The 22,103-nt window shown below is 36.0% G+C and overlaps 1 protein-coding gene across 8 annotated transcripts in view; it reads left to right on the forward strand.

The window, feature by feature from the left end:
• Positions 1 to 22,103, forward strand: part of MAP3K7 (mitogen-activated protein kinase kinase kinase 7) — a 50,380-nt gene that overhangs the window by 25,004 nt on the left and 3,273 nt on the right. For 2 of the 8 annotated variants that reach the window (XM_063329958.1, XM_063329964.1), the window contains 8 exons: positions 935 to 1,086; positions 1,729 to 1,888; positions 4,477 to 4,557; positions 10,900 to 10,967; positions 16,616 to 16,724; positions 18,601 to 18,687; positions 19,506 to 19,567; positions 20,120 to 20,235. In XM_063329958.1, coding sequence (XP_063186028.1) covers positions 935 to 1,086; positions 1,729 to 1,888; positions 4,477 to 4,557; positions 10,900 to 10,967; positions 16,616 to 16,724; positions 18,601 to 18,687; positions 19,506 to 19,567; positions 20,120 to 20,235 — 835 coding nt within the window. The remainder of the gene's footprint in view (positions 1 to 934; positions 1,087 to 1,728; positions 1,889 to 4,476; positions 4,558 to 10,899; positions 10,968 to 16,615; positions 16,725 to 18,600; positions 18,688 to 19,505; positions 19,568 to 20,119; positions 20,236 to 22,103) is intronic. The other 6 variants (XM_063329959.1, XM_063329962.1, XM_063329963.1 and 3 more) reach the window with 6 other exon arrangements.

Raw genomic sequence — 22,103 nt, forward strand, 5'->3', positions numbered from 1 at the left:
TCCAGGTTTAAGGTCTCCTTTTTTTCCCCATGAAGATTGCTGGCAATTGATGCTCTTTCACTCGTATGTAACGTTTAGGAGTTGGCACTTTTAAATTTTTGACTATTCTTGAAAGCTGCACCTTCTTTCAGTTATGATATCCGCAATTAAACTTGCAGTAGTTTTATGTTAAGGTGCAGTAAATACAGTGATTTAAGCGACGTGCAAGGAAATCACTAGAAACGTGAATGGAACAAAATGTGGGCTAGGCTTTCAGGTAGTCTTGCCTTCAGAGAAATCCTTTTAATAATAGAAAATAAAGATCATTCGGTCTTCTCATTTTTTAGAGTACAGTTTTCCCACTTCAGTTGTTTTTAATCTTAGATGTCTTCACCTTCCACTGCTTGGTTAAGTTTGTTTTCTATCTCCAAACAAATTGCTGTTATTTTGGATAAAGTTTCCTTGGCTACTTTGCAACTTAGTGACCTGTATATACAAAACCTTTTCAGCTGTAGCACTGTACTGACTTTACTAGCTGTTCACCACCCCTCAGAACATGATTTTAAGATATGATTTATCACTTTAAACTGTGAATATATATTGTTTGTTATTTTTCAGGTATTTGTGCTCCTCTATGTTTAATGATGGACTTTGTCATTAATTGTGAATGAGGTTGCTGGTTGTGTTGTTAATATAACATCTACCCCGATAATTTCAGGGCAAGCTAAAGATTGACTGTCATCATAGTACTTAGTCATGTATTCTGTCTTTTTCACTCCTTTTCCTTTTTACATTAATGGATCTGTTGCAGTCTTGCAGCCTGCCTTTCATTAAAAGTTTTTAGAAGTGTTGCTTTAAAGCAAAGTTAGGCTTCTCAGAGTGCTCAAGTGAAGAGATGCACTTTAGTGTTTTTAATGGAAATTCTCAAATATTTTTCCTTGTTACTGATTTCTAGGTTCATTCATGGACATCACTTCTACAAACACAAGTAACAAGAGTGATGCTAACATGGAACCAAGTGATTTCCAAGGAGCTTCTACCAATGACACTATTAAACGTTTAGAGTCAAAATTGGCACAGCAAATGAAAAATACAGCCAAGCAGCCGGTAAGCCAACACGTACAATTTTGAATACTAATAATGAAATGGACAAAGATGGACAGAAGTGTTGTAACCGCTATGAAACATTAGCGTCTTCTTTCAAAAATAGTACAAAGTTGAAGACAGCTATAGGAAAAAAAACATGAAAGGGGATGGAAAAATATTGAGTGATTCCAAAAAGGTAAAATGGAAGGCTCTAATAAGATCTCCAGTGAAATAAAAAAATAGTTCATTTTATTTAAAGGGATTCGTTAGGTTAAAAGAAACTTATAGTTGAAAATTGCTGCCTTAATTTAGAAACAAAATATTAGTATGACATGAAAGGACTAAATATTCATGTGAATTTTTAAAATACTGTTTTATTTCAAGTAGGATGAAAAAATACAAAAGATCCTCTTGTGATAATATTGGCCTAATTCTACTCAATTTTTAGCTGTGTAAAGTTAGATTCTTTTGAAAGTTGCAGATACTGGGTTCTTGTATGCCAATAATAGCTAAATTATTACCATTTATTGAATTATAAATTTTAAATCTTGTCACTTTTAAAACGCACATTATAGAAATATATTTTAACCTACATATGATGCATATCATGGAGGGGCTTCTGCAGAACTTTTTTTCTTTTTAAAAATGTGACTGTTGAAACAGGGTGATCCTGGCCGTTTGAGCTTACCCCCGTCTCGTGGGAGCAGTGTGGAGAGCTTGTCAGATGTTCGTGCGCGACCACAGTCAGCCCTTGTTTCAGGAGAAGCCAAAAGGATGAGTGCTGACATGTCTGAAATAGAAGCAAGAATAGCTTCCATCACAGGTAAAATTAAAGGATGTTTGGGGGCTAGACTAAGACTAAGGATTTAGAAGGAAGGAAAGAAGGGAGGAAGATGTAAAACATGCATAGTCTTACAAAAGGTTAATATCATTAGCCATATGAAAATACTTTAACTTTTCACATAGTCTGTATTGCCCCTTATTAATTATGGGGGGAAATGGCTTCATTCACGGTTGTATGCTCAACAAGGTTGAGTATTTTAATTGGGTACTTATAGGGTTGTGGAAGAGATTACTTTTGTTGAATTAGACTTATACCTTTTAAAAAACCATAATGAGACTACTAAATGTCAGTCCTATTCCAAATGCACAACTTTCTCCTTTGCATCTGAAATAATGTTATTCCATCTCTGCTAGCATAATTATTTCTGAAATAATATTTCCTTCAAGGTTATTCCTATAATATTTTTAAATTAAGAGGTGGGTTTAAAGTTCAGCATGTTCCCAAATTAGTTTTAAAGTCCACTTTGACAGATTTCAGGAAGAGAAACATAGTTAGATTTTAGCCATCATATTAAGAAAGCATTGGTATCTTTTGTTTAAATAAAAAAAAAAAATTAAAAAAGTTACAGGTGTTTTGCCAGGTTTGCTTCAGGTAGCTGTAAACTGTTCTGTCTAAACATTGAATCCTTGAGTGAATTGGAATTTATGTGTAAGTATAAATACGTAATTTTATCATGAAAGCAATCTTTATTCTTCCCAGAAGAGAGAATGAATAAAAATGTGTATACTTGGCAAACACTTTCTTGTCTCTTTTCTTCATCAAAGATATTGTTTGTTAACCTAGGCAAACTTCAGGTTTTAAGTTTCATATGTGAAACTATTTTTTGTTATGGTATATAACCACAGATTTAAATAATCAGACAAAATTATTTAGCTGTTCTAGCATTTTTCTGCCAATCTCAAAATTAGAGTAATCAAGTAGCTGTAATTAATAAGGAAATATGCATCATATTCTGGCTTTCTTGTGCACCATATTTCATTGTTGTTCTTCATTGTATTATGATTACTCCAGGATCTTGTTTTACTAAGTACTGAAGTTACTCATGAAATAATATTTATCTTGCCATAAACACTTTTTACTTTTATGTTCTTATTTTAAAGCCTTATTCCCAGATTTGTCTTTTGTATTGTCAGTCTTTGACTGGATGATTGTGTAGCACATCTCACCCTGAATATCTCTAAAGGTTTCCTAACACAGAAGGCAGGCAGCTGTGTACTTACCTGATAATAATAACATGCTGATTTTATTTTAAAATATGTCAGGACTCACTTTGGTCACTGACACTTTAAAGTCAATGTAAGTTTTTGGACATGAGTGGAGATTACCTGGCCCTCCTTTGTGTGAGTTTTTAATTTTCCTGGTTTGTCTTCCTAAAGTACATTGCTCTGAATAATAATTATTATTTCAGAATATTTGGAGATTTTTATTGTTGTTATGACTTTAGGGTTTCTCTTTCTTGGGGGAAAAAAAAGTAAAGTATATCTTGAACATACTAGTTCCCTTGGGTTTTTTTTAAGAAATCACTGCAGGCAGAGTGGACTAGAAATGAGGTCAAACCCATCTGACCATAACGTTTTCAAAAAGAGCTGAAACAGCACTGTATTGGTTTTGCTTTGTTTTTTAGCCTTGTAAACTGTGTGACAGAAATAATATGCTGTGAACCTGATAAAAATTGTGTGGCTGGGTGAGAATTGGGCTGCTGTTAAGAGTAAATCAGGTCTAGAATTATTTAATGTTGTTCCACCTATCGTTAGATTAAGTGTAAGAGTAAATCAGATAATGCACATCACTGTTACTAAGTTTGAGATGGATATGCTGCCATGTTCTACCTTAGGGTGATATACTCAGACTTTTCTCTAAATGGTAACAATTTATCTTAAACTACACAAGTAATAATAGAAAAATAAAACATGTATGATTAGATTTTTATTCCTAAGTAGTATTTCTTGAACACCAGTCAAAAATGAAAAGGTTGATAGTGATATCCAGTTTGCAAAACAAAAAAATCTTCACTAATAAGACAAACGTATGGAAGGGAGGAATGATTATCAAATGTAGTAAGAGTAAGCACCTTTTTTCAGAGACTGATGAGATTTCCTTTAAAAGGATGTGATTTAAAGAAACAGAAGTACCCAACTATTAATCTTGTTTATAAATTAGTTTGTACCCAGCACTAAAGAGAAAATGTTGTCTAAGTTCAGGCAGTCAAGAATTTATTCTGAATATACAGGTGATCTAAATTTCATTTGTTCTCTCTTTGGATAACTACATTTGGTTTTTCCCTTCCTTGTTGCCATGCTGCTTTCTGTGTTTGACTTTTGTGTTGCTAACGATAACTAATTACACGGTGTTGTAATGATGGCTAGTTCTGCATTTTTTGCTTTTTAACAGTTGCTTTACTATGTGTAAGCATGAGTGGAAGGCAATGCAGTTTATTCTGCATGACACATTTTTGCATGAACTATAGTTTAACCAAGTTTATGAAAAATGCAATATTAGGAATTTAATAATTTTGCTATTGCCATTTTAGTGTTTTGCATGTGTATTGTATATGTGTATTTTTTCAGCCTATTCCAAGCCTAAACGAGGCCATCGTAAAACTGCTTCATTTGGCAACATTCTGGATGTCCCTGAGATCATCATACCAGGTATCGCAGACCAGGTGAACGGGTCAATTGGTTAAGATGCCGGAATAATGATCAGACTGCTAAAAAATACTTTTTGCTCCAGTTGCTCTAGGACAGAACTAGAAATTATCCCAATAATTTTTTCATAATGTCTCTGTAAAGAGGAGCGTGATGTCTTAGTACAAACTTACTAGTAAAGGATTCGATCTTCTAGTTTGAATTTACTTTTATTGGTAAAGGATTTTTTCCTTTATGATCTTGGTGCTGTCTTCTTATAGCGCAAAACTATGTAGGCAGTCTTTTATTACAAAACCTCATTTGGTGAAAATGGACTTAAGTTGAAAAATTCCTGTCTAGGTAACTGTCTTGCCCTGACCTTTATTGTGTTTGAGCATCCATTTTTAATCAAATCAAATATTAGTAGAACAAAAAACTTAAATCCATTATGTACAGAACTTCAAATCCATGTGATACGTGTGATTAAAACCAATTAACACTTAATCTATGTAATTCTCATATTTGACTACACTTTTCTAGAGCTAAAATGTGTCTGCATGAGGTATTTCTGTTGTGTTTAAGTTAATGCAAACTAAAATTATTAGGAGAGGCTTCTGACAGGAAGAAAATCAGTATAATCAGGCACCATAGCTGGTAATTTCAGTTGGGACTTCAATGAATAATTATCATCTATCCCAAGTCTATATTTAGTTAGCAGCGTACCGTTTTCCTTTGCCATTCCTTTTTTCGCCATCAAAATGGATTTCTCTCTTTCATTTCATACTTCTCAAAGCCTAAAAATAAGTATAATCAATCCCAAACTGTGATAGGTATACCATTAGCAGTATGCAAGTCACTTCAAAATGCTTTGTTGGAGGCAGGAGATGCAAGTAATAGTATCTACTGCTAATCTAGAGATTCATTAAAAACTGTGGACCCTCTACTGTAAATTAGCGTCATCTGAAGATCTTGACATCGTTTGGTATTTTAAAGTTGAATGCAAAAGATAATTTTGTACAGAAGTTTCTTTCACATAACTTTATTGAAGTTTACATATATAAATACAGAATGTCAAAAAGTAGATTCCAAAGAACAATAGCAGTGCCCATGAAAAGAAGACCTGCTTGGCATTGAGGCTTACATATTGGCAAGAAAGTTTACTCGTGTAGCTTTCCACTGTGATTTTCAAATGGTCCTGGCCTGCCATGCCATTAAATGAAAGGCTGAGAGAGCAAGGAAAGAGAAGGTGAAGTGATCTGTCAAGTTTTCCAGCATCACCAGGTGATGAGAGACTGGGAAATAAGGTCTAGAAGCCAACTGAGTGCCTCTCGTCTGTGCACACTGTCAGCATGTAACAGCACTGAGGCTTCCAAGAAACCTTGAAGCTTTTAGAGAATACATAAAAAGTTAGTGAAATAGAATGCCCTGTTGTTTTCACAAAATAGATTGTACCACTCTATTGGTTTTACTTATTTAGACAGAGGAAATCAATTAGCTGTTCTTTGCCTGGACTATTTTAATTGAACTTGACAGGATGGGAACTCCAAGGTGAATTTGGAATAGATATGAGAGAAATAGCAACCTGTATATACAAAGGTATTTATATACAAAGGTATTTGTCTTAAATAAGCGATAATGAAATTCACTCTTAATGCTTTATCAGAAGCAACTTCCTAAGAGGAGGATTAGTGTATCACATAGACTATTCACATAGGGTGAATTTTGTTGTGACTTGCGCGGTGGGAGATTAGAAATAGGGTAAAATCCAGAGTCATGCACTGAGGGTCATACACTAGCAACAATTTCTTTTAATAAGATGATAAAGGACCATAGCAGATGCATGCAGGTTAATCCCAGGTAGCATAAGCCACTAATGTAATGGAGTTGTGAAAAACTATGTGAAAACTTAGGGATCATTTCCAGGAAAGACAAGGAAGCACTAACACAACTTTAGAGGCACTTCTTGAGGTTTAATCTGGAATTCAACAGCCATATAAAAGAAACATACATGTGCTCTGAAATAATAGCAAGAAGAGCTACTAGGGTGGTATGGAGAGTATAAAGAAGAATCTTGAAAAAAAAGCCTATAGGCTTAGCCTATAGAATGAAAGCTGAGAAGTGAATAATTATTTTCTCTACATGGATCTGCAGCTAAAGACTAGGAAGAGAGAACTATTTAAGCTAAAAGATAGTATTGGCACTCCAGAAAAAAAAAGATATAAATTGTCTACAAATAAGTCTGGGCTGTATATTAAAAGTTTTCTAGTTGTCAGAACAGCTTTCCTGTAAGAATGACGAGGCCAGAAAAAAAAGATTAATTGTTACATGACAGGGATGTGATCATCTGCCCAGTGAAATTATATTTATCTGTATACTAAAGCAGTTATTCAAAAGTACCTTGCTCAGTTATTCTTTTAAAGACAATATAGTGTGGCCTATTTCTCACCTCTTTCCTTTCCTTACTCTCTCAGCACAAGGCTTTCAGTCCTGGCCTCTTGACACGCTTTTCCTCTTCTAGTTACGCTTCCAAGACCCCCAAACGTGCATTTCCTCTCCATCCCATGCCGTTGCATTCCTTAGCGCTTCTGCCACGTACCCAGCTCCTCCGAACCTCCCTGGGCACGTCGGTCGGTGGGGCGAGCAGCTGAGCAGCCCCGTCTCCATCCTTGGGACTGCGCGAATGCCGACCGACCCGCTCTGCGCTGCTGCCTGAAGTTCTGCTGAGCACATGGTAAAGCAGCTGCCGCCCGGAGAGGGGAGGCACCAGGCAGGCACGTTACCGTGAGTCAGCTGCTTTGGGGCAGGGCTATTTTAGAATTATGAGTACTACATCTGCTATCATTGGGGTTTTTCGTAATGTCTTGCCTCAGCTGCTTTGCATCCACGAACTGATTGTGCTCCCGAGGTCATGAAATACAAATTTTTTTTTATCAGTTGAAGGCAAAATGCTGGCAGGAGTGAAAGTTCTTAGTATATCTTTCTCTTCTTTCTAAATAGATTTAAATAAGGGTGAATAAAACTTACTTTCATTTTAGATGCTATTTTGTGTTACTGGCTTACAAAACTTAGAAACTGAAAAATGGACCAACTAATTCCTTTTTTGTGTTACAACTTGGCAAATGAGTTTGCGGTGGTGGTATCCTGCAACCAGATAGCCAAGTGAAGTATCAATATTATTTTTTTTCAATTTATAGTGTATATATATAATATACAGTATAGATAATAAGCACTAACATTTTATTTTTATATATATATAAGAAAAATAAAAACCCTAGTAAGTACAAAAGGCTCAAGTAGCTATATGTTTAAAGAAAAAAAAATCTAAGTATAATTTGTAATATGATCAAGAAAAATATTCAGAACAGCTTTTCGATACAAACCAGTCAAGCAGCATTTAGCAAATTGAACCTTCAAGTACAGCCTTTTCTTCACTGGCAACGTTAGCCATCTCATGCATATAGCGTACGTGCATTTGGCTTTGTAATTTTGTAATCTGAAACCGTGCCACAGCGTTAAGATTTTTACAGCATTGACACTGCATGAATGATTACTCAGGATACACACATTTTGTTGAGTGTCTTTAGAAAGTGGATAGGAATTATAGATGCTTTAGGTCTGTAATTTTTCTACCTACTTTTAAAACCAATATAAGCCAGAAATCCCACCCGTGTCTCCCCAGATCACTTCATTCTTCTGGAATTCAGATCAATATTTTAAACTTCTTTAAAATGTCTTCTAGCATCTTACACTCACTGATTGTCCTGCACTGTGAGAGGGGTTTGAGTCTTGCAGGTGTGTAAGGAAGAGAGAGTTCTGTGCACAAGTAAGAGAGTGTAAAAGGAGACGCCAGTATCTGTTAAAGGGCAGGGAGACGAGTTCATAGCTGGTCTGGATATTTGGCAAGGGAGGAGGAGATCAAAAAGCCTTAAGTTGTAGAATTTGTTTTTGTTGAAGTATGTGGGGCAGCACATGATGGAAGTTTCCTGTTCCTTTACCGTTTCATTTTAGAAAATAAACAACAGTATGTGAAACATTTTTTTGAGGCCAGGAAGTATGTTTGTGATGTTTGATTTTTTTTTTTTTTTTTTTAATCTTAAAATCCCATAAACCACTGAGATCCTGACATAGTGCATCAAGCCACTGTATATTAACTTCTGTGCATTTACAAATCTCTTAGTTTTTATAATGAGAAAAAATTAGTTTTAAATGGACATAGAAGTAAAAACAAGATCAAACCTACAAGAGGAAAGTATAGAGAAATAGCAGTGGTCATTTCAAATATAGATTATATGTTGTATAGTATATTTTTTGATTGAAATTTGTTTTGAATCTGGAGCAATAAGTATTTGTTGATTCGTAGTCTGTTTCTGCTTTGTCTAAGCTATTTGCCAGATGTCTGCAGTAGTTATACTAATTAAAATGGCATTGCCTAGTAGAGCTTGCTCTTCCCTCATGCTACTAACTCAAAGGTATTTTGTTTAAAGGTGTTCACTTATTACAACACAGTAGTTTTGGCCCCTCATTCTCCCCCCGAGGCATTTTCTTTTCTTTCTTGCACCCCACCCTGATTATTTTAACGTTTTGGCAGCCATGTTCTAATATTTCAGCAACACATGTGCCGGGTTCTTTAAATTCACAAATGTTGCTAATCTGAAATGAGAATTTCAGATATTTTTGCAAGCCTATTTCAGTTGAGCTAATTTTGTAACAGTGTTGTTGAATGAAACATGCACATAATTTTGTATCGGTCATGGGTGGATCGCCCCATATCTTGAATATTGAGATGAGCTGTGGCAGCCGGATGAAGTACCCACAGCACTGAGTTCTATTAAATGTATAAATCTTGTTTGTTAAATGATTAGGTAGTGAAAAAGTTCACTGCAAATGAACAAGTTGAGAAATTCTGACGTAGATTTGTCATTCACGTGATCTCTAATGTGGGGGTATTAAACATCATATAGCCGTTGTTGCTTAGGTATGTCTTTACTTTCCCTGAATTTCAGAAGTAAAAGATCAAGACCACAGAAAAGTTGCAATTCAAATTTATTTGTAGTCAGAGCAAAGAATATATTCCCAATTTAGAATCCTTCTTGACTTTCTTATATGCTTGTTTCTCATAGTACTTGCTATAAATTTTAGACTGTGAATAGTCATGACAAACTGGTAAAGTGACACTGAGAATTTTGTATTGCTGTTGTGTGGTGGTGTGCTCCTACATGTAGTAGTACCTATATTTAAAAATTTAAAGTATGACACCGTGAAATGTATTGATTACTGTTAAATAGCCTTACATTTTTGTAGTAACTGTTGCAAATCAAACCACCTGTCAAAGCCCGGCTGTGGAGTTGCATGGAAATGATGCTGAATAAGAAGTATCTAAAAGCTTAAAACGGCGGTGCCTGCTGCGAGGCTGTGAGCGTGCTGGGCTGGCTCAGGGTCACAGGGCAAGGGGACGTGTTTGGGATGCTCCCCTCCCGTAGAAAAGTTACATCACGCAGAGCGAAGAGCAAGAATTTTGAGCATTGTCAGCTGTTACTCGGGACGTTTTGGTGTTTCCTTTTGGACAGCTGACCTGCTCTCAAGAGACAATATAAACAATCACCGTAATAAAAATCAAAGTAGCCAGGGGGATTCTGTTGCATAATCTCCTTTTATTTTTAAGGAGACTTCGTTTCCTGGAAATGCCTTTGATTGCGTGTCAGTGTTAAAATTTAAACTGTTTTATGTAGCTGTCACTGGTGGATAATTGCTAACAGGTGGAAGGAGAAGAGGAAAAGATTACAGCATTGTGCTCAGTAGGTTGATGGCGAGATGTGATTTAGCTGAACAGTCCCTTTTTCACACTTCTCAGAGCATGAGAATAGGACATAGTTTCCTTCATCTGAAGGAGACAAAGACCAGAAGGAAGCACTTTCGCTTCTTAATTTTCGGGAGGGGAGCGGCACACGGGCAGAAGTCCTTGCTGTGTTCCTTGAGCACGCCAAAGAGCAACAGGTTAAAGCTGGCAGCCTGTTATCTTTGCGGTCTAGCTTCTAGAAATCCCCATAACGTAACGCACTTGAAATAGATGTCGTCATCAGCTCCTGCCCCGAGTACTAAGCCTGATCAAATACATGTGACAGAAGATGGTGGAGTAGAGTGCAGCAGCTATTCATGTGGTAGGAGTGGTTATTGTATTAGGGTATACTTTTTGTTGACAGGCCAGCATGTTTTGAGTTAAAATTCTGCAGCTGTCTCTCTCTCCCCCTCTCTCACTTTCTCTCTGTGGATTTATACAAATTCCAAGCTCCTCTGCAACAGTCGCACCCTTCTTATTTGGTTCTGAATAGATTTCACTCGTTTGTTTTTGTTTTGTTTTTTTCCCAGCAGGAAACGGACAGCAGAGGCGCAGATCCATTCAAGATCTTAGTGTTGCTGGGACAGAGTCCAGTCAGGTAACGTCTTTCTCATCTCATCTTTATCTTTCGGTGAAGTCAACACCGAATCGGTACAGGGAAACTGGTCTGGAAATCTTCACCTTTGATGCTTTCGTACAAGTGATGTGGAAGCTTGGCAGACTGTAGTGTCGTTTGTATTGCATTTAAATGAGATTCCATGAGGGTAATCTATGAATGAGCTCTAGATGAGAGGTGTTTTCTGTATAGCTCACGCAGCATTTATCATTTTTATGTACACACAGTTTTTGTGTACCACTTAATTTGGCTGAGGGCAGATGTTATGCAGGAAAGCCTTTTCACCTCTCTATACGTAGAAAACAATTTAATTACTACTTGTGATTGTCTGAAGCAGTTACAAATGTATTAGACTCACTTTTTGCAGAAAAACAAAAAGCATGTGCATCATTATTATAAATGTATTTATTATGAATCTCTGCACCATGAGTAGTAACTTACAGTAGTAGCTCTCCATTTCTAGTGAAAGGTTTACAGGAGGGTGCTGTCACAAAGAATTGCTAAAAAAAATACTATCTCAATAAGATATTTTGTAACAACATAGCTTCTTATCTGGCATTGTAAGTGCCATGGTAACCGACAGTGGTATGCTATATAAAATTGAAATTAAACTAAGAACATGGTAAATGTGAAAAGTACAGCTAATGCTTCATTCTGATGTGTTTATTTTGTGGTTTTAATTGCTTCGTTGTCTGTTTCAATAATTCACAGAGGCTGTTTGGTTGATAGTGTGGCAATTTTGAGATCCCTACTATTATTTGGATGTGGGAAACTGGAGCTTAGCATATTCATCAGGTTAACCAGGTTTCCATATTAAACAACCTACTGCAATAATCTAAAATAGGTGGTAATTTTTGGAGTGTGTAGTTATCAGGGAGGTCAGCATTTGATCCTTCTTTAATTCCGTGGAGTGTGATAGTCACAGAAATCTCATCAATCCCCAGGGTATTATTAGTAAAATTTACTATGTACATCTATCTAGAAAATAAAAAATGAGTCTTAAATATATTTTACTATCTTCAGAGGAGACAGGCTTGTTAGAAAGAAATGAATCTGCAAAATTGAGTAAAGAAATAGATTGGCCTATTCGGTTAATTGTAGAACTAAAATTATGCAAGACTTCGGAAAAAAATGAAGTGCCAGTACGTCAGTTACACAAAATTGCACTGACTGATGTATGAATATATTTAATTATAGCTTTTTCATTTTGAAGTTTTTGTTCTCTTCATTTTAATGAATAGTTAATATTTAAATATATATGATTTCAGCATTTACTTCATACCTTAATAACTATTATAATAGTCTTTCTTTGAAAGCTGTTCAACTGTTTGTATGGATGTTCTAGCTAAATTGTCCTTGTGGCCGGGAGGATACAGAAAAGTTTTTTGTTTACCTCACCAATTTCTGATTATGGTCTACAGAAGTACCAGAATCACATTTTACTTTCTTGCTTCTCATAGTGTATATATTGGAAATCTAAATGGAAGAATTACCATTCTCTGCTGCTATCTTGCAGTTTTTGGAAACTCTATGATATAACTTGGAAAACATAATATTTTAACAGACATGAAAAATGCACCTTGGAAGAAATTTTTGCACTGTCCGTATAAACAAATAATGAATTTTCTTCCCCTTTTTGATGGGAGTAGAGATAGAAAAGTCTGCTGCAACTAATGATAACTTTTGACTTACATATGTTTATATATTTAAAAAAAAATCTGAAAGCAATGAAGAAAGCACGCACAATGTAATTATGGCAAAGGATTTGACTTAAGATTACTCTTTATGGGTTTCTGTAGCTCTGGACCTCAATGAATTTTTATTAAAAATCTTCAACTGCTATCCATATAAGCAATCTACTAGCCAAAGCAGAAAAAACATCTACTAGCATAGCTCTGGTCAGTTTATGATATCTCCCCACATGCACCGCACCATAGCATATATAGGTTATCCTTTCTAACATGAAAATCTCCTTCCCCCTCCCTCTTCATTGCAAACATCCTTCTTCCCCACATTCCATTCTCTCCAACACCCACCCTGCGGCGCAGCCTTCCTCACCGAGCCCCCATGGCACTGCGTGCCTCTGCTCCTGCACCCAGCCCTTGTGAGCCCCTGTCCCGCTCAACATTGAAGGATTGCCATGGTGCTGCTTTTCTTTTTTCTTTTTTTAACTGTTTGACTGACACACTAAAGCTGGTCAGAAATGTTTTTATTAAATGTGTTTTTCCTGAAAGTTGCCGCCATGTCAAAAGAAAATGATTCTTCTACAACTTTCTTCAGTCAGGAAGGCTTTGCCAAGTCAGAATGGAGTTTTTGTTAAGGTGGAGGAAAACACTGGTCTTGATAATTAGAAATATCCCAAAGTTTGGGGTGCTTACCTGCAAGGGTAGACCAAGACTCTTGTCACCCTGCTTAACTGCTGCTCTGTTTTAATCAGACCACCTTGTATGTTTTTATGATTGTATGTATATTTTATTTCTGTGTACTGTTAGAACAACTTTTTGTGTGGTTTGTATAGCTGATTACTATTTTTATGTTGTTGAGACCCTTAAGGCATTTTCCAATATTGCTCTTACTGATGTTATCGACAGCAGACAGTAATAGTGCTTTGCAGATGATTTTAGTGCTCAACTGACCCTTTTACATCAACAGTTCAGATAGGAAAATATGCTAAGCCAAAGGTTTTCCATCACTGGATCAGCTATTGGACTGGTTCGTTATTTAGAACGTGTGTTTAAGCCTGATTTCCCAGAGATTTCCCTAGTGCTTGGTGACCTTAGAGTGGACCATCCTCCAAGTGACACGAGCAGCACTGGTGTAACCATCTCTGTACGGTCAAATGCTACATTTCCATTGGTTTCTATCCATATACAGTGATGCCCTATTCATTTTTCCACATAAATTTTTTTTGCAATGAATTGTTTCTTCTGCTTTTCCATTTCCCTGTACATGCATTTTAAAACATTGTATTGTGCCGTCTGTCCAGCACTGCTGCTCTTGCCTGAACACCTTTGTAACACAGAAACAGATGTGCAGACTCTGAACTGCAGCCATAAAAGCTTCCAGGGGCTTGAAGGAACACAGCAAACCTGCCATTTACACTGGATAGAGTCTTTACAGAATTTGATATGTTATACTGAGATACGTATTGGCATAATCACTCAAGAACTGCAGGTTGTGATCAGATGCCTAGTAAGGTATCCATGTCCTTGCCTGTGTATCTTTTATTGGGCTGGCTGTTTTGGTACATCATCTTTCACAGTGCTATTGTAATATCAAAACTTCCCCTTTTAAACCCTTTTTTTTTTTTTTTTTTTTTTTAAAATAACTGTTGCTGGGCCTTCATAATTCTTCCAGTTACTTTGAAGTGGGAAAAAAAATTAATATGTTAAAGAAAACCACGTACTGTATTGAACGGTTGAGAAGGAAGGTCGGAATGTACGTGCCCACATGCATGCAAACTAAGCGTGATAATTTGGGGGATCTGATATTATATAGATGAATCATTCTGTCTGTGAGATTGTGAAATTGGTCACAGATACACATTATTTCTTTCTCCCATTTCACTGTGAGATAAAATCCACAGATGAGGAGATGAGGAGACAGGTCTAGTAATGATGATTTCTTTAAACTGTGTTGCCCATTTAAATTAAACTTGAGGGGGAGATTATTTCTCGGAGCACACCAGCTTTTCAAGACTGCAAGTCTTTGAGAAATGGAAGCTAAGAAGCTAACGATGCCATGGGGGTCTGGCCAGCTGGCAAAGGTGATTTGAGAGTAATGTGATGACGAGTCTGTTGAGTGTACTGAGATACCTGCAGGAAGCAAGGACGGAAAGATACCTGTGAAAGGGCAGCAGAAATTGATTGTTAAAGAACAGTCACTGGCTTACCTGTCAGAGGGGCTGGCGTGCAGGAGGCCTAAAGCATCTCATTCAAGGCACTCAAACCCTGTAATCTAACAGATGTTCAGCTTTGGGAACTCCCCTTGGGCTTTGCAGTACTTTCTAGATATGCTTCAGATACAAATCCATCATTTTTAACTCTAGTAATTTTGTCTAAATAGCAATATCAAGGAAATGTGTTGTTTTGTTTTTTTTTTTCTATTGATGGATCAAAACAGTGTGATACAGCAAGCAGTCTAGTACAGCATTGAGAAGTTCCTGTAACTAGAGTACTTCTCAGGTGCCCTTTGCTATCACCTGTAGATACTCAACAAACCTCTCTTTGCATAAAGGACTTACTTTAAGCCAAAGTGCTTGCTCTGTCTTCTGACCTTTTACATCAACAGAGTGTGTTTATCTCATATCTGAGGACGCGGACAGTACGCAGTAAGCTCGACAACTTAAACCTTGCTTAATGTCAAAAAAGACTCCAATACAAAAGCTTTTTCAAAATGTCTGATGCCGTCATCCTGATAGTATCATCCATTGGATTATTTCTACAATGTTTCATTGCCCTGTTTCTGGCTACTAACACTAAAGAGCTAATGAAAATTACAGGAGAAATGTAATGCAGTTGAAATGATGGATATTTCAGTGTGTAAAATCTTGTTACTCTTTGGATTGTTACTTGACTGAAGTCCTGCCTTTTAAAGATTTAATTAAGATAGGATATTTGGAAATTAGAGTCATAAAGAAATACAGTTTCCAGGTAATGTATATTTGAGTGCTGCTATTGAAAAATAGGGACATTTAATTAACCGTTTAATGATAAATACACTATATTGAAAATAGTTGTATTTTAATTGCATCTTTTCTTTTTACTTAATTTTTTTCCTGCAAAACTTGCTGAGGTTTATAGTCTTAAGTCCTTTACTGTGTTAATTTTCTGTCAATGAGGGGTTATAGGAATTACAATAATATATATTGTAAATAATAATTCTGAAAAAAAAGCACAATAGAATAATGAAGTCTGTATTATGTTATTGCACTTTGGTAAACAAAAGGATTGGAGGAGTGAAGCTGTATAGAAAGGCACTTCCTACAGAATTTTGTTTTAGTTCCTAATTTGCTTTGTGAGAGAGAATGTACTCATTTTCTAATTGCTTTGCTTTGGTTGATTGATCCTTTTTGATTAAATATTTTTTTCATGTTTTCTGAAGACGAATCACATAACCTCTGAGTTAACATATAAGAACTATAAGAAACTGTAGATTAATACACTGCAGTCTAGTGCAGTTACTAAGATGCATTCCTTTAGTTGAATGTAGTTCCATTCACCGATTAAACATTGGAAACAAACTTTTTCTTCCGTATTTTATGGAGCTGGTAGATTTCACTGAGTGGTGATATGAAAATTACTAGGCATAGTGTCACGCTTTTATATAAAGATCTTGAACGCATTTATTATTATTATGCTGAATAGCCAAATTACATACATTTCTTTTTATGTGGTAAAGATGGAGTAGAAATGGGGATGGAATTACCCCTTCAACGCTTGTAAAGTTTATCAAACTATCTGGAGAGCTTTCAGGGTAAAAGCTTGAGGAGGAGGGTATTTGGGAGGATTATAGGTTCAGGTTTCTTCACATTTATTTTTCTTTTTAATAATGTTTTTTTAAATGAACCCTTCAAAAAATCTTCAGGTAACTTTTCTTATCGTTTAATTTGTTTTCTTTTATCATTTCAGGAGAGTAGAAACAGCAGTAGATCATCTAGTCCTAGTGTGAGAATGATCACTACCTCGGGACCAACCTCTGAAAAGCCAACTCGTAATCCATGGACACCTGATGATGCAGGTAATCCTTTGTTCATTAGTTTACTTTTTGCCTGTAAAAAAACATAAAATATTTATTTGATTATGGTTTGGTGAGTGTGCCTATACATTAACAAAATTAAACAATGAAAGTCACAGTTTGTTTTAGTTCTGCTTAAATTAAATCATTACATTACTGCTTGTTTTGCACACTGGCTCTAAGAACTTTGTTAGAAAGATTATATTAAGTTACATAAACTTGTAAACATTTTGCTTGTAAGAAAGTATTGTACCTATGCATTGATACTAGTATGTAATCCAGTTAATGTAGCACCAGTTTTTGACTGTAGTGTGGTTTGGGGGAATTCAGGGTATTATGAATGCGCAGTTAAAGCTTTCATTGCTCTGACTTCTGGAATGAAGTGCGGTGTAGGTGAGTATCAGCTGGAATACATTAATTCTAGGTTTTTTTTTAATCTGCCTTGTAATTTTGCTTATGCAGAATGTACATGCGCACACAATCTTATTGTGTTTAAATGAACTAATATAAGTGTGTCTGCAGAAGTGTTGTAAATATTTCTACTGTAGCATCACTGTTTCTTTGTTATAGAAGAGGATTAAGAATGAACATAATTTAATAGTTGTATTCAATTTTAAAAGTCATAATGCACTCCATTATGAAAAGAACCAATACTGGACTGCATGAAAACAATGAATCCCCACAATTTCCTTTTTCGAATATAAATAAGAATTACATTTTTCTTAGCAAAATATACACATTGAACCTTGCACTTGATCTCAAGCTGGTGCCTCATAGTGCCTCAGATTCTGAAATCTTTTTCTTGTGATCCATTTCATCTTTGGCTGATGAGACTCTCATTTTTTTCTTGTAACCAACCGCAAAATGGAAGCTCACATGTGGACTGACTCTTGCACAAGCATGCATATATATATATGCACACTGGTATTTTACCAGATATAAGGTGATTCTGTATGTAAGGTGTGCACTTTTTTCACCCTTTCCCCCACCCATTTAGTGGGAGGGCAACATCACTCTTGTATTTTGCTTCTTCGCTTTCTTCTTTCTGTCCATTGTCACTTTGCCTGATGACACTCTACACCTTGTCACTTGTAATTTCCCAAAGCCCTTGCCCACTGCCACAGCCCACCCTGTGCCCTCTTTTGCCTGGCATGAGTCCGGAGTTGCTTCAGGCAGTGAGCACTTACGGAATTGCTGCCTCGCACAGAAGCAAGTTCTTACCCAGTCAATAATTCATTGGCAACTGAAAGGTGCTGATCGTATGCCAGCGCAAGGGCGATTTGTCCCAAGTCTTTGGCCTTTAATGCAGCATAGCACTAGAGGTAAAAGTCAGGTCCGTTTTCTGTCCCATGGAAATCCCTCACCTTATACTCAAGTAAATACAGAATATACCACGTGTATGTTTTTTTTTTTCTTAGGTTTATGCAGTCCAGGAACAAAGAATCGTTTTAATTTCTAAAGAGAAATAATTTTAGTTTTTGGTAAAAGATGGTACATTTTTAAGTTAATGAGGCAAAACGATAAAATGAGGATACAGCCGAATCTGGTCAATCACAGGAAAAGTTATAGTGCTGTGACAGAGTGATGAAATGCTCAGGAATGTAATCTGAAGTATTTTGCATGTATTGTTGTATTTGAGACATTGCAATAATTCCTTTGCTGTAGCAGTATTCCATATATGGCAATAGTCTAATATAGGGGAGGACTTTTTCTGTTGTTCTCATTTAAGATATTGTGGTGATTAAGTCTCTGGTTTTAGGGTTGTTTTCGTTTTCTTTTTTTTTTTTTTTTTTTTTTACCACCTTCCAGTTTCCTTACAAGCATACACTTAACCACTTTTTCTCCATTCCCACTCTCTTATTTCTGTTTCCTTTTGAAGCTGCTCTTGGAGATAGCATAGTCTTTGAGGGCAACACCTTAGTTTCTCTACCACGACTACTCTGTGGCAGGTGCTTTTGGGGTATGGGTAAGCAGCCCCTTTTTTTTCCCACCTACCCTCCTCCATATAATCCTCTAGTAGCAATAATGCAGCTATAAAATCAGTAGTTGCTCCATGTGTCTTTACTCCTATGTCTCTTAAAGCTTAACAGTAACCTTGCGATCCCCAGATTGTGGGCTACCAAAAGATAGGATCCATAAGAATTCAGAAACGTGTTAATCTGGAATGAAAGCACTAGAGAAATCCAGAGTAACTGCAGTGTAAGAAGACAGCAGCCAGGCCCAGGAGATAGATTGGTTATTGGGTTCCTTGCTACCCACAAAGTATCTCTACAGAGCAAAGAAGATGCCCTTAGAGCATGTTGTGAGGAAGATACAGACCTCACTGGGAGTAGGTTTCAAAACTGAGCAGGAGGTTGTGCTTATTTTATTTTGGCAGAGCTGGTTTGCACAGCTTCTAATTTTAAAATCATTAGATGCATGGGCTGGCTGATCCTTCATAAACAAGAATGAAATGGCAATTTTTTTATAAATAGAGAACGTGATTGCAAACTGTATAAAAATAGTCTTTTTAAAATCTGTATGCTGTTACATGGCTTCTAGAAGTGTAGGATGATAACCTTAATCTTTATTTCTTCTTGGTGTGATAGACCATACTTTCGAAGTCCTTAACTTTATCAGAAAAACAAAATGATTCATCTGCCTTGGGATTGGAACGCTGCTATTTCCATTTGCCTTTCCACATTCAGATTGTGTCTTGTGAAATTACTTAGTATTCTTGTTTTTGTCCTATAAGAATTAAATTAACTCTGAAAATACATTAACATTTTCTTGGTGTTGTTACAGAGACCAATGGGTCAGATAACTCCATCCCAATGGCATATCTTACATTAGATCATCAGTTACAGGTAATAAATATACGCTTTATTAGATACTTTATCTCACATTTCATTCTAATGTGGTAATTTGGGGCTGCAAAATATAGTGCCGCATATTTACCTGTGTTTATGTTCTGTCTAACTTTTGACTAAGGCTAAAAAAATATATTATGTAATCTGAGATTGGTTGACTGAGATTTGATCAAGCTATTAAAAACAAGCCCTGGGAAACATGATCCTTAAAACCAAATGTAAGCTGAGTTTGACTGTCAAAATAAAACATTATTTGCTTGAGTGTTACTGAATTAAATTGTTGTATTCACTTTATTTGTTGGGGGGGGTGTTGATTTATTTTTTTTTTTTCTTGTGACAAAGACAGTAAGAGATTAATAACTGCAGATTGGAGGTTTGAGTCAACTTTGACATCAGTGCAGTAACATTTTCCAGGGCATGGTTTAACGCTTATTTTTAAAACATTACTGGTTTTTAAAAGACGTTATAAATACACTGCAGAGACATTCTAACACACTATATACAAAGATATCAGTTCATTAGTTTTTAACATGTCTGATTTATTTTCAGCCTCTAGCACCATGCCCAAACTCCAAAGAATCTATGGCTGTGTTTGAACAGCACTGCAAAATGGCACAAGAATATATGAAAGTTCAGACAGAAATTGCATTGCTGTTGCAGAGGAAGTAAGTGAAACGAGTTGAACCTTTTCTGTTCTTCTGTATGTTTCCTTTACCCTAGGTCTATTATATGTGAGTATTATTTCTGCTTTTATGAGGTAACATTTTATAGGGCATAATTATTTTCCAGACTTAATCTCAGAAATACTGAGCTGCTCAACATAGATGACGGATTCAGAGCAGGTAATTGAAAGTTTTAATCAATATCAAGACTCTTCTTCTGGACAAGTCCTACTTTAAAGTGCGTAGCACATCTACGTATGTAACATACTAATAATGTTTGTTTGTGTTGTCTCGCATGAAAGACCTGGACTTGTGAGGAACCTTGGAATTTTATTTCACGTGCTGTCCAGTAAAAGATTTTAAATTGTAATATGTAGTTCATCATTTGAATAACGCATTATAGAATTTTGAGTAATATATCAGTTGCTCGTTTTGCAGTTAGTTTTTTTATCTTATATATCTGACTTTGTCAGTCATCGCATTGTTTTATCAACACACATGTTGTATTTTTCTACCAGGGGTTTAGGACCTAATACCTAAAAGCCATTGTGTACCTTCTTGTCCTCCGTGCACTAGAAATAATCTCTTTCCTCTTACATCACGTACACATAGAAAGGAAGCAACTGCATGTATTGCTGGATTAGGGCCAAAGTTCTTGCTGATTCAGAACTTCAGTTTGCAGTACGTTCTGTTGTGTTCTGCTTCTCATCATTTCTGTTTCCTGACACCGGGGAGCAGTTCTGAGAGGTCATTATACGCTCCCATGCCAGACCAAGTAACCAGCTTGTTACCCGCCACTGTCTGAGCCACTGCAGGCAAGCGGTTGTTAATGAAGAGTTTGCCTTGGTGATTGTTGAATAGCTAACAAGAAAAATGTGTATATAAACCTCTTGTACGTTAGAAATAGCATACAGAACAGGGGGAAGAGCTAACGTAAGATCGACCTCTTACCATCTATACACTTTTGGCTTAGCATCCTGAAAAAAAATATTTTTTCAAGTGAAACTGAAATTTTTAGACTTCATGAGGAGATACTGAAGCTAGCGTGAAGATCTTAATTTTGGTTTTGTTTCAGTTCTCCCTAAGGGTCAATAAATTGTATAAAAATGTGGTTTTCTTTCAGAGCTGTTAGTTCTGTACCTTTGGATTCATACTTTTATCTTTTTTTCTAGAAAGTCTGCATACACATTTTTCCCAAACTGTTCTTACTTAGATGGAATGTAATTGCCCATGGGTGTTAAAACAAAACATAGTATTGTGATTGACAAATTTAATGCTGGTTAAGGTAGTTATTAGTTCAACCTTTATAGAATAATTAAGTTTTCTTTAGCTGTAATTACAAACCATATGGCAACAATTAATTAACATGAACTGTCTCCTCTACTATTTTGTTGCTAAAATATTGCTGGCAGCTTGCCTTCTTGTCACCTCATAAACAAGTAGTAAAACAAACTGCTACATCAGTTTTGCAGAATAATTTATAGCAAGTTTATAAGTGTGTTTGTGCCTTCAGAATTGTTGCTAAAAAACATATTGAACACTTATGGCGTAAATTAAGTGAAATGACAGTTACAAAAATAATTTGCTTGATTCTGCTTTTCCACTGCTTTAAGAAGTTCAAGCCCAAACAGAAAACAGCACTTCACTAAAAAGTTACCAGGATTACTGCAGTTTTGCCTTTTAAGTTGCTTTTTTGCGTTTGTAAATGTACGTATTGTTAAGCAAAAGCAGAGTTGAATGTGTTTATGAAATTCTGTGTGCATCCTTAGATGTTTTACTGTGACCTGTAGAATTATGTCTGAAAGCCATTATATAAAGGACAATTTTAGAGATTGAGGCTATGGCTCTTTTAAAGTTTTTAAATGTTGATT

The sequence above is a fragment of the Chroicocephalus ridibundus genome, chromosome 3 (assembly GCF_963924245.1).
Source record: "Chroicocephalus ridibundus chromosome 3, bChrRid1.1, whole genome shotgun sequence".
NCBI classification, from domain to species: Eukaryota; Metazoa; Chordata; class Aves; order Charadriiformes; family Laridae; genus Chroicocephalus; species Chroicocephalus ridibundus.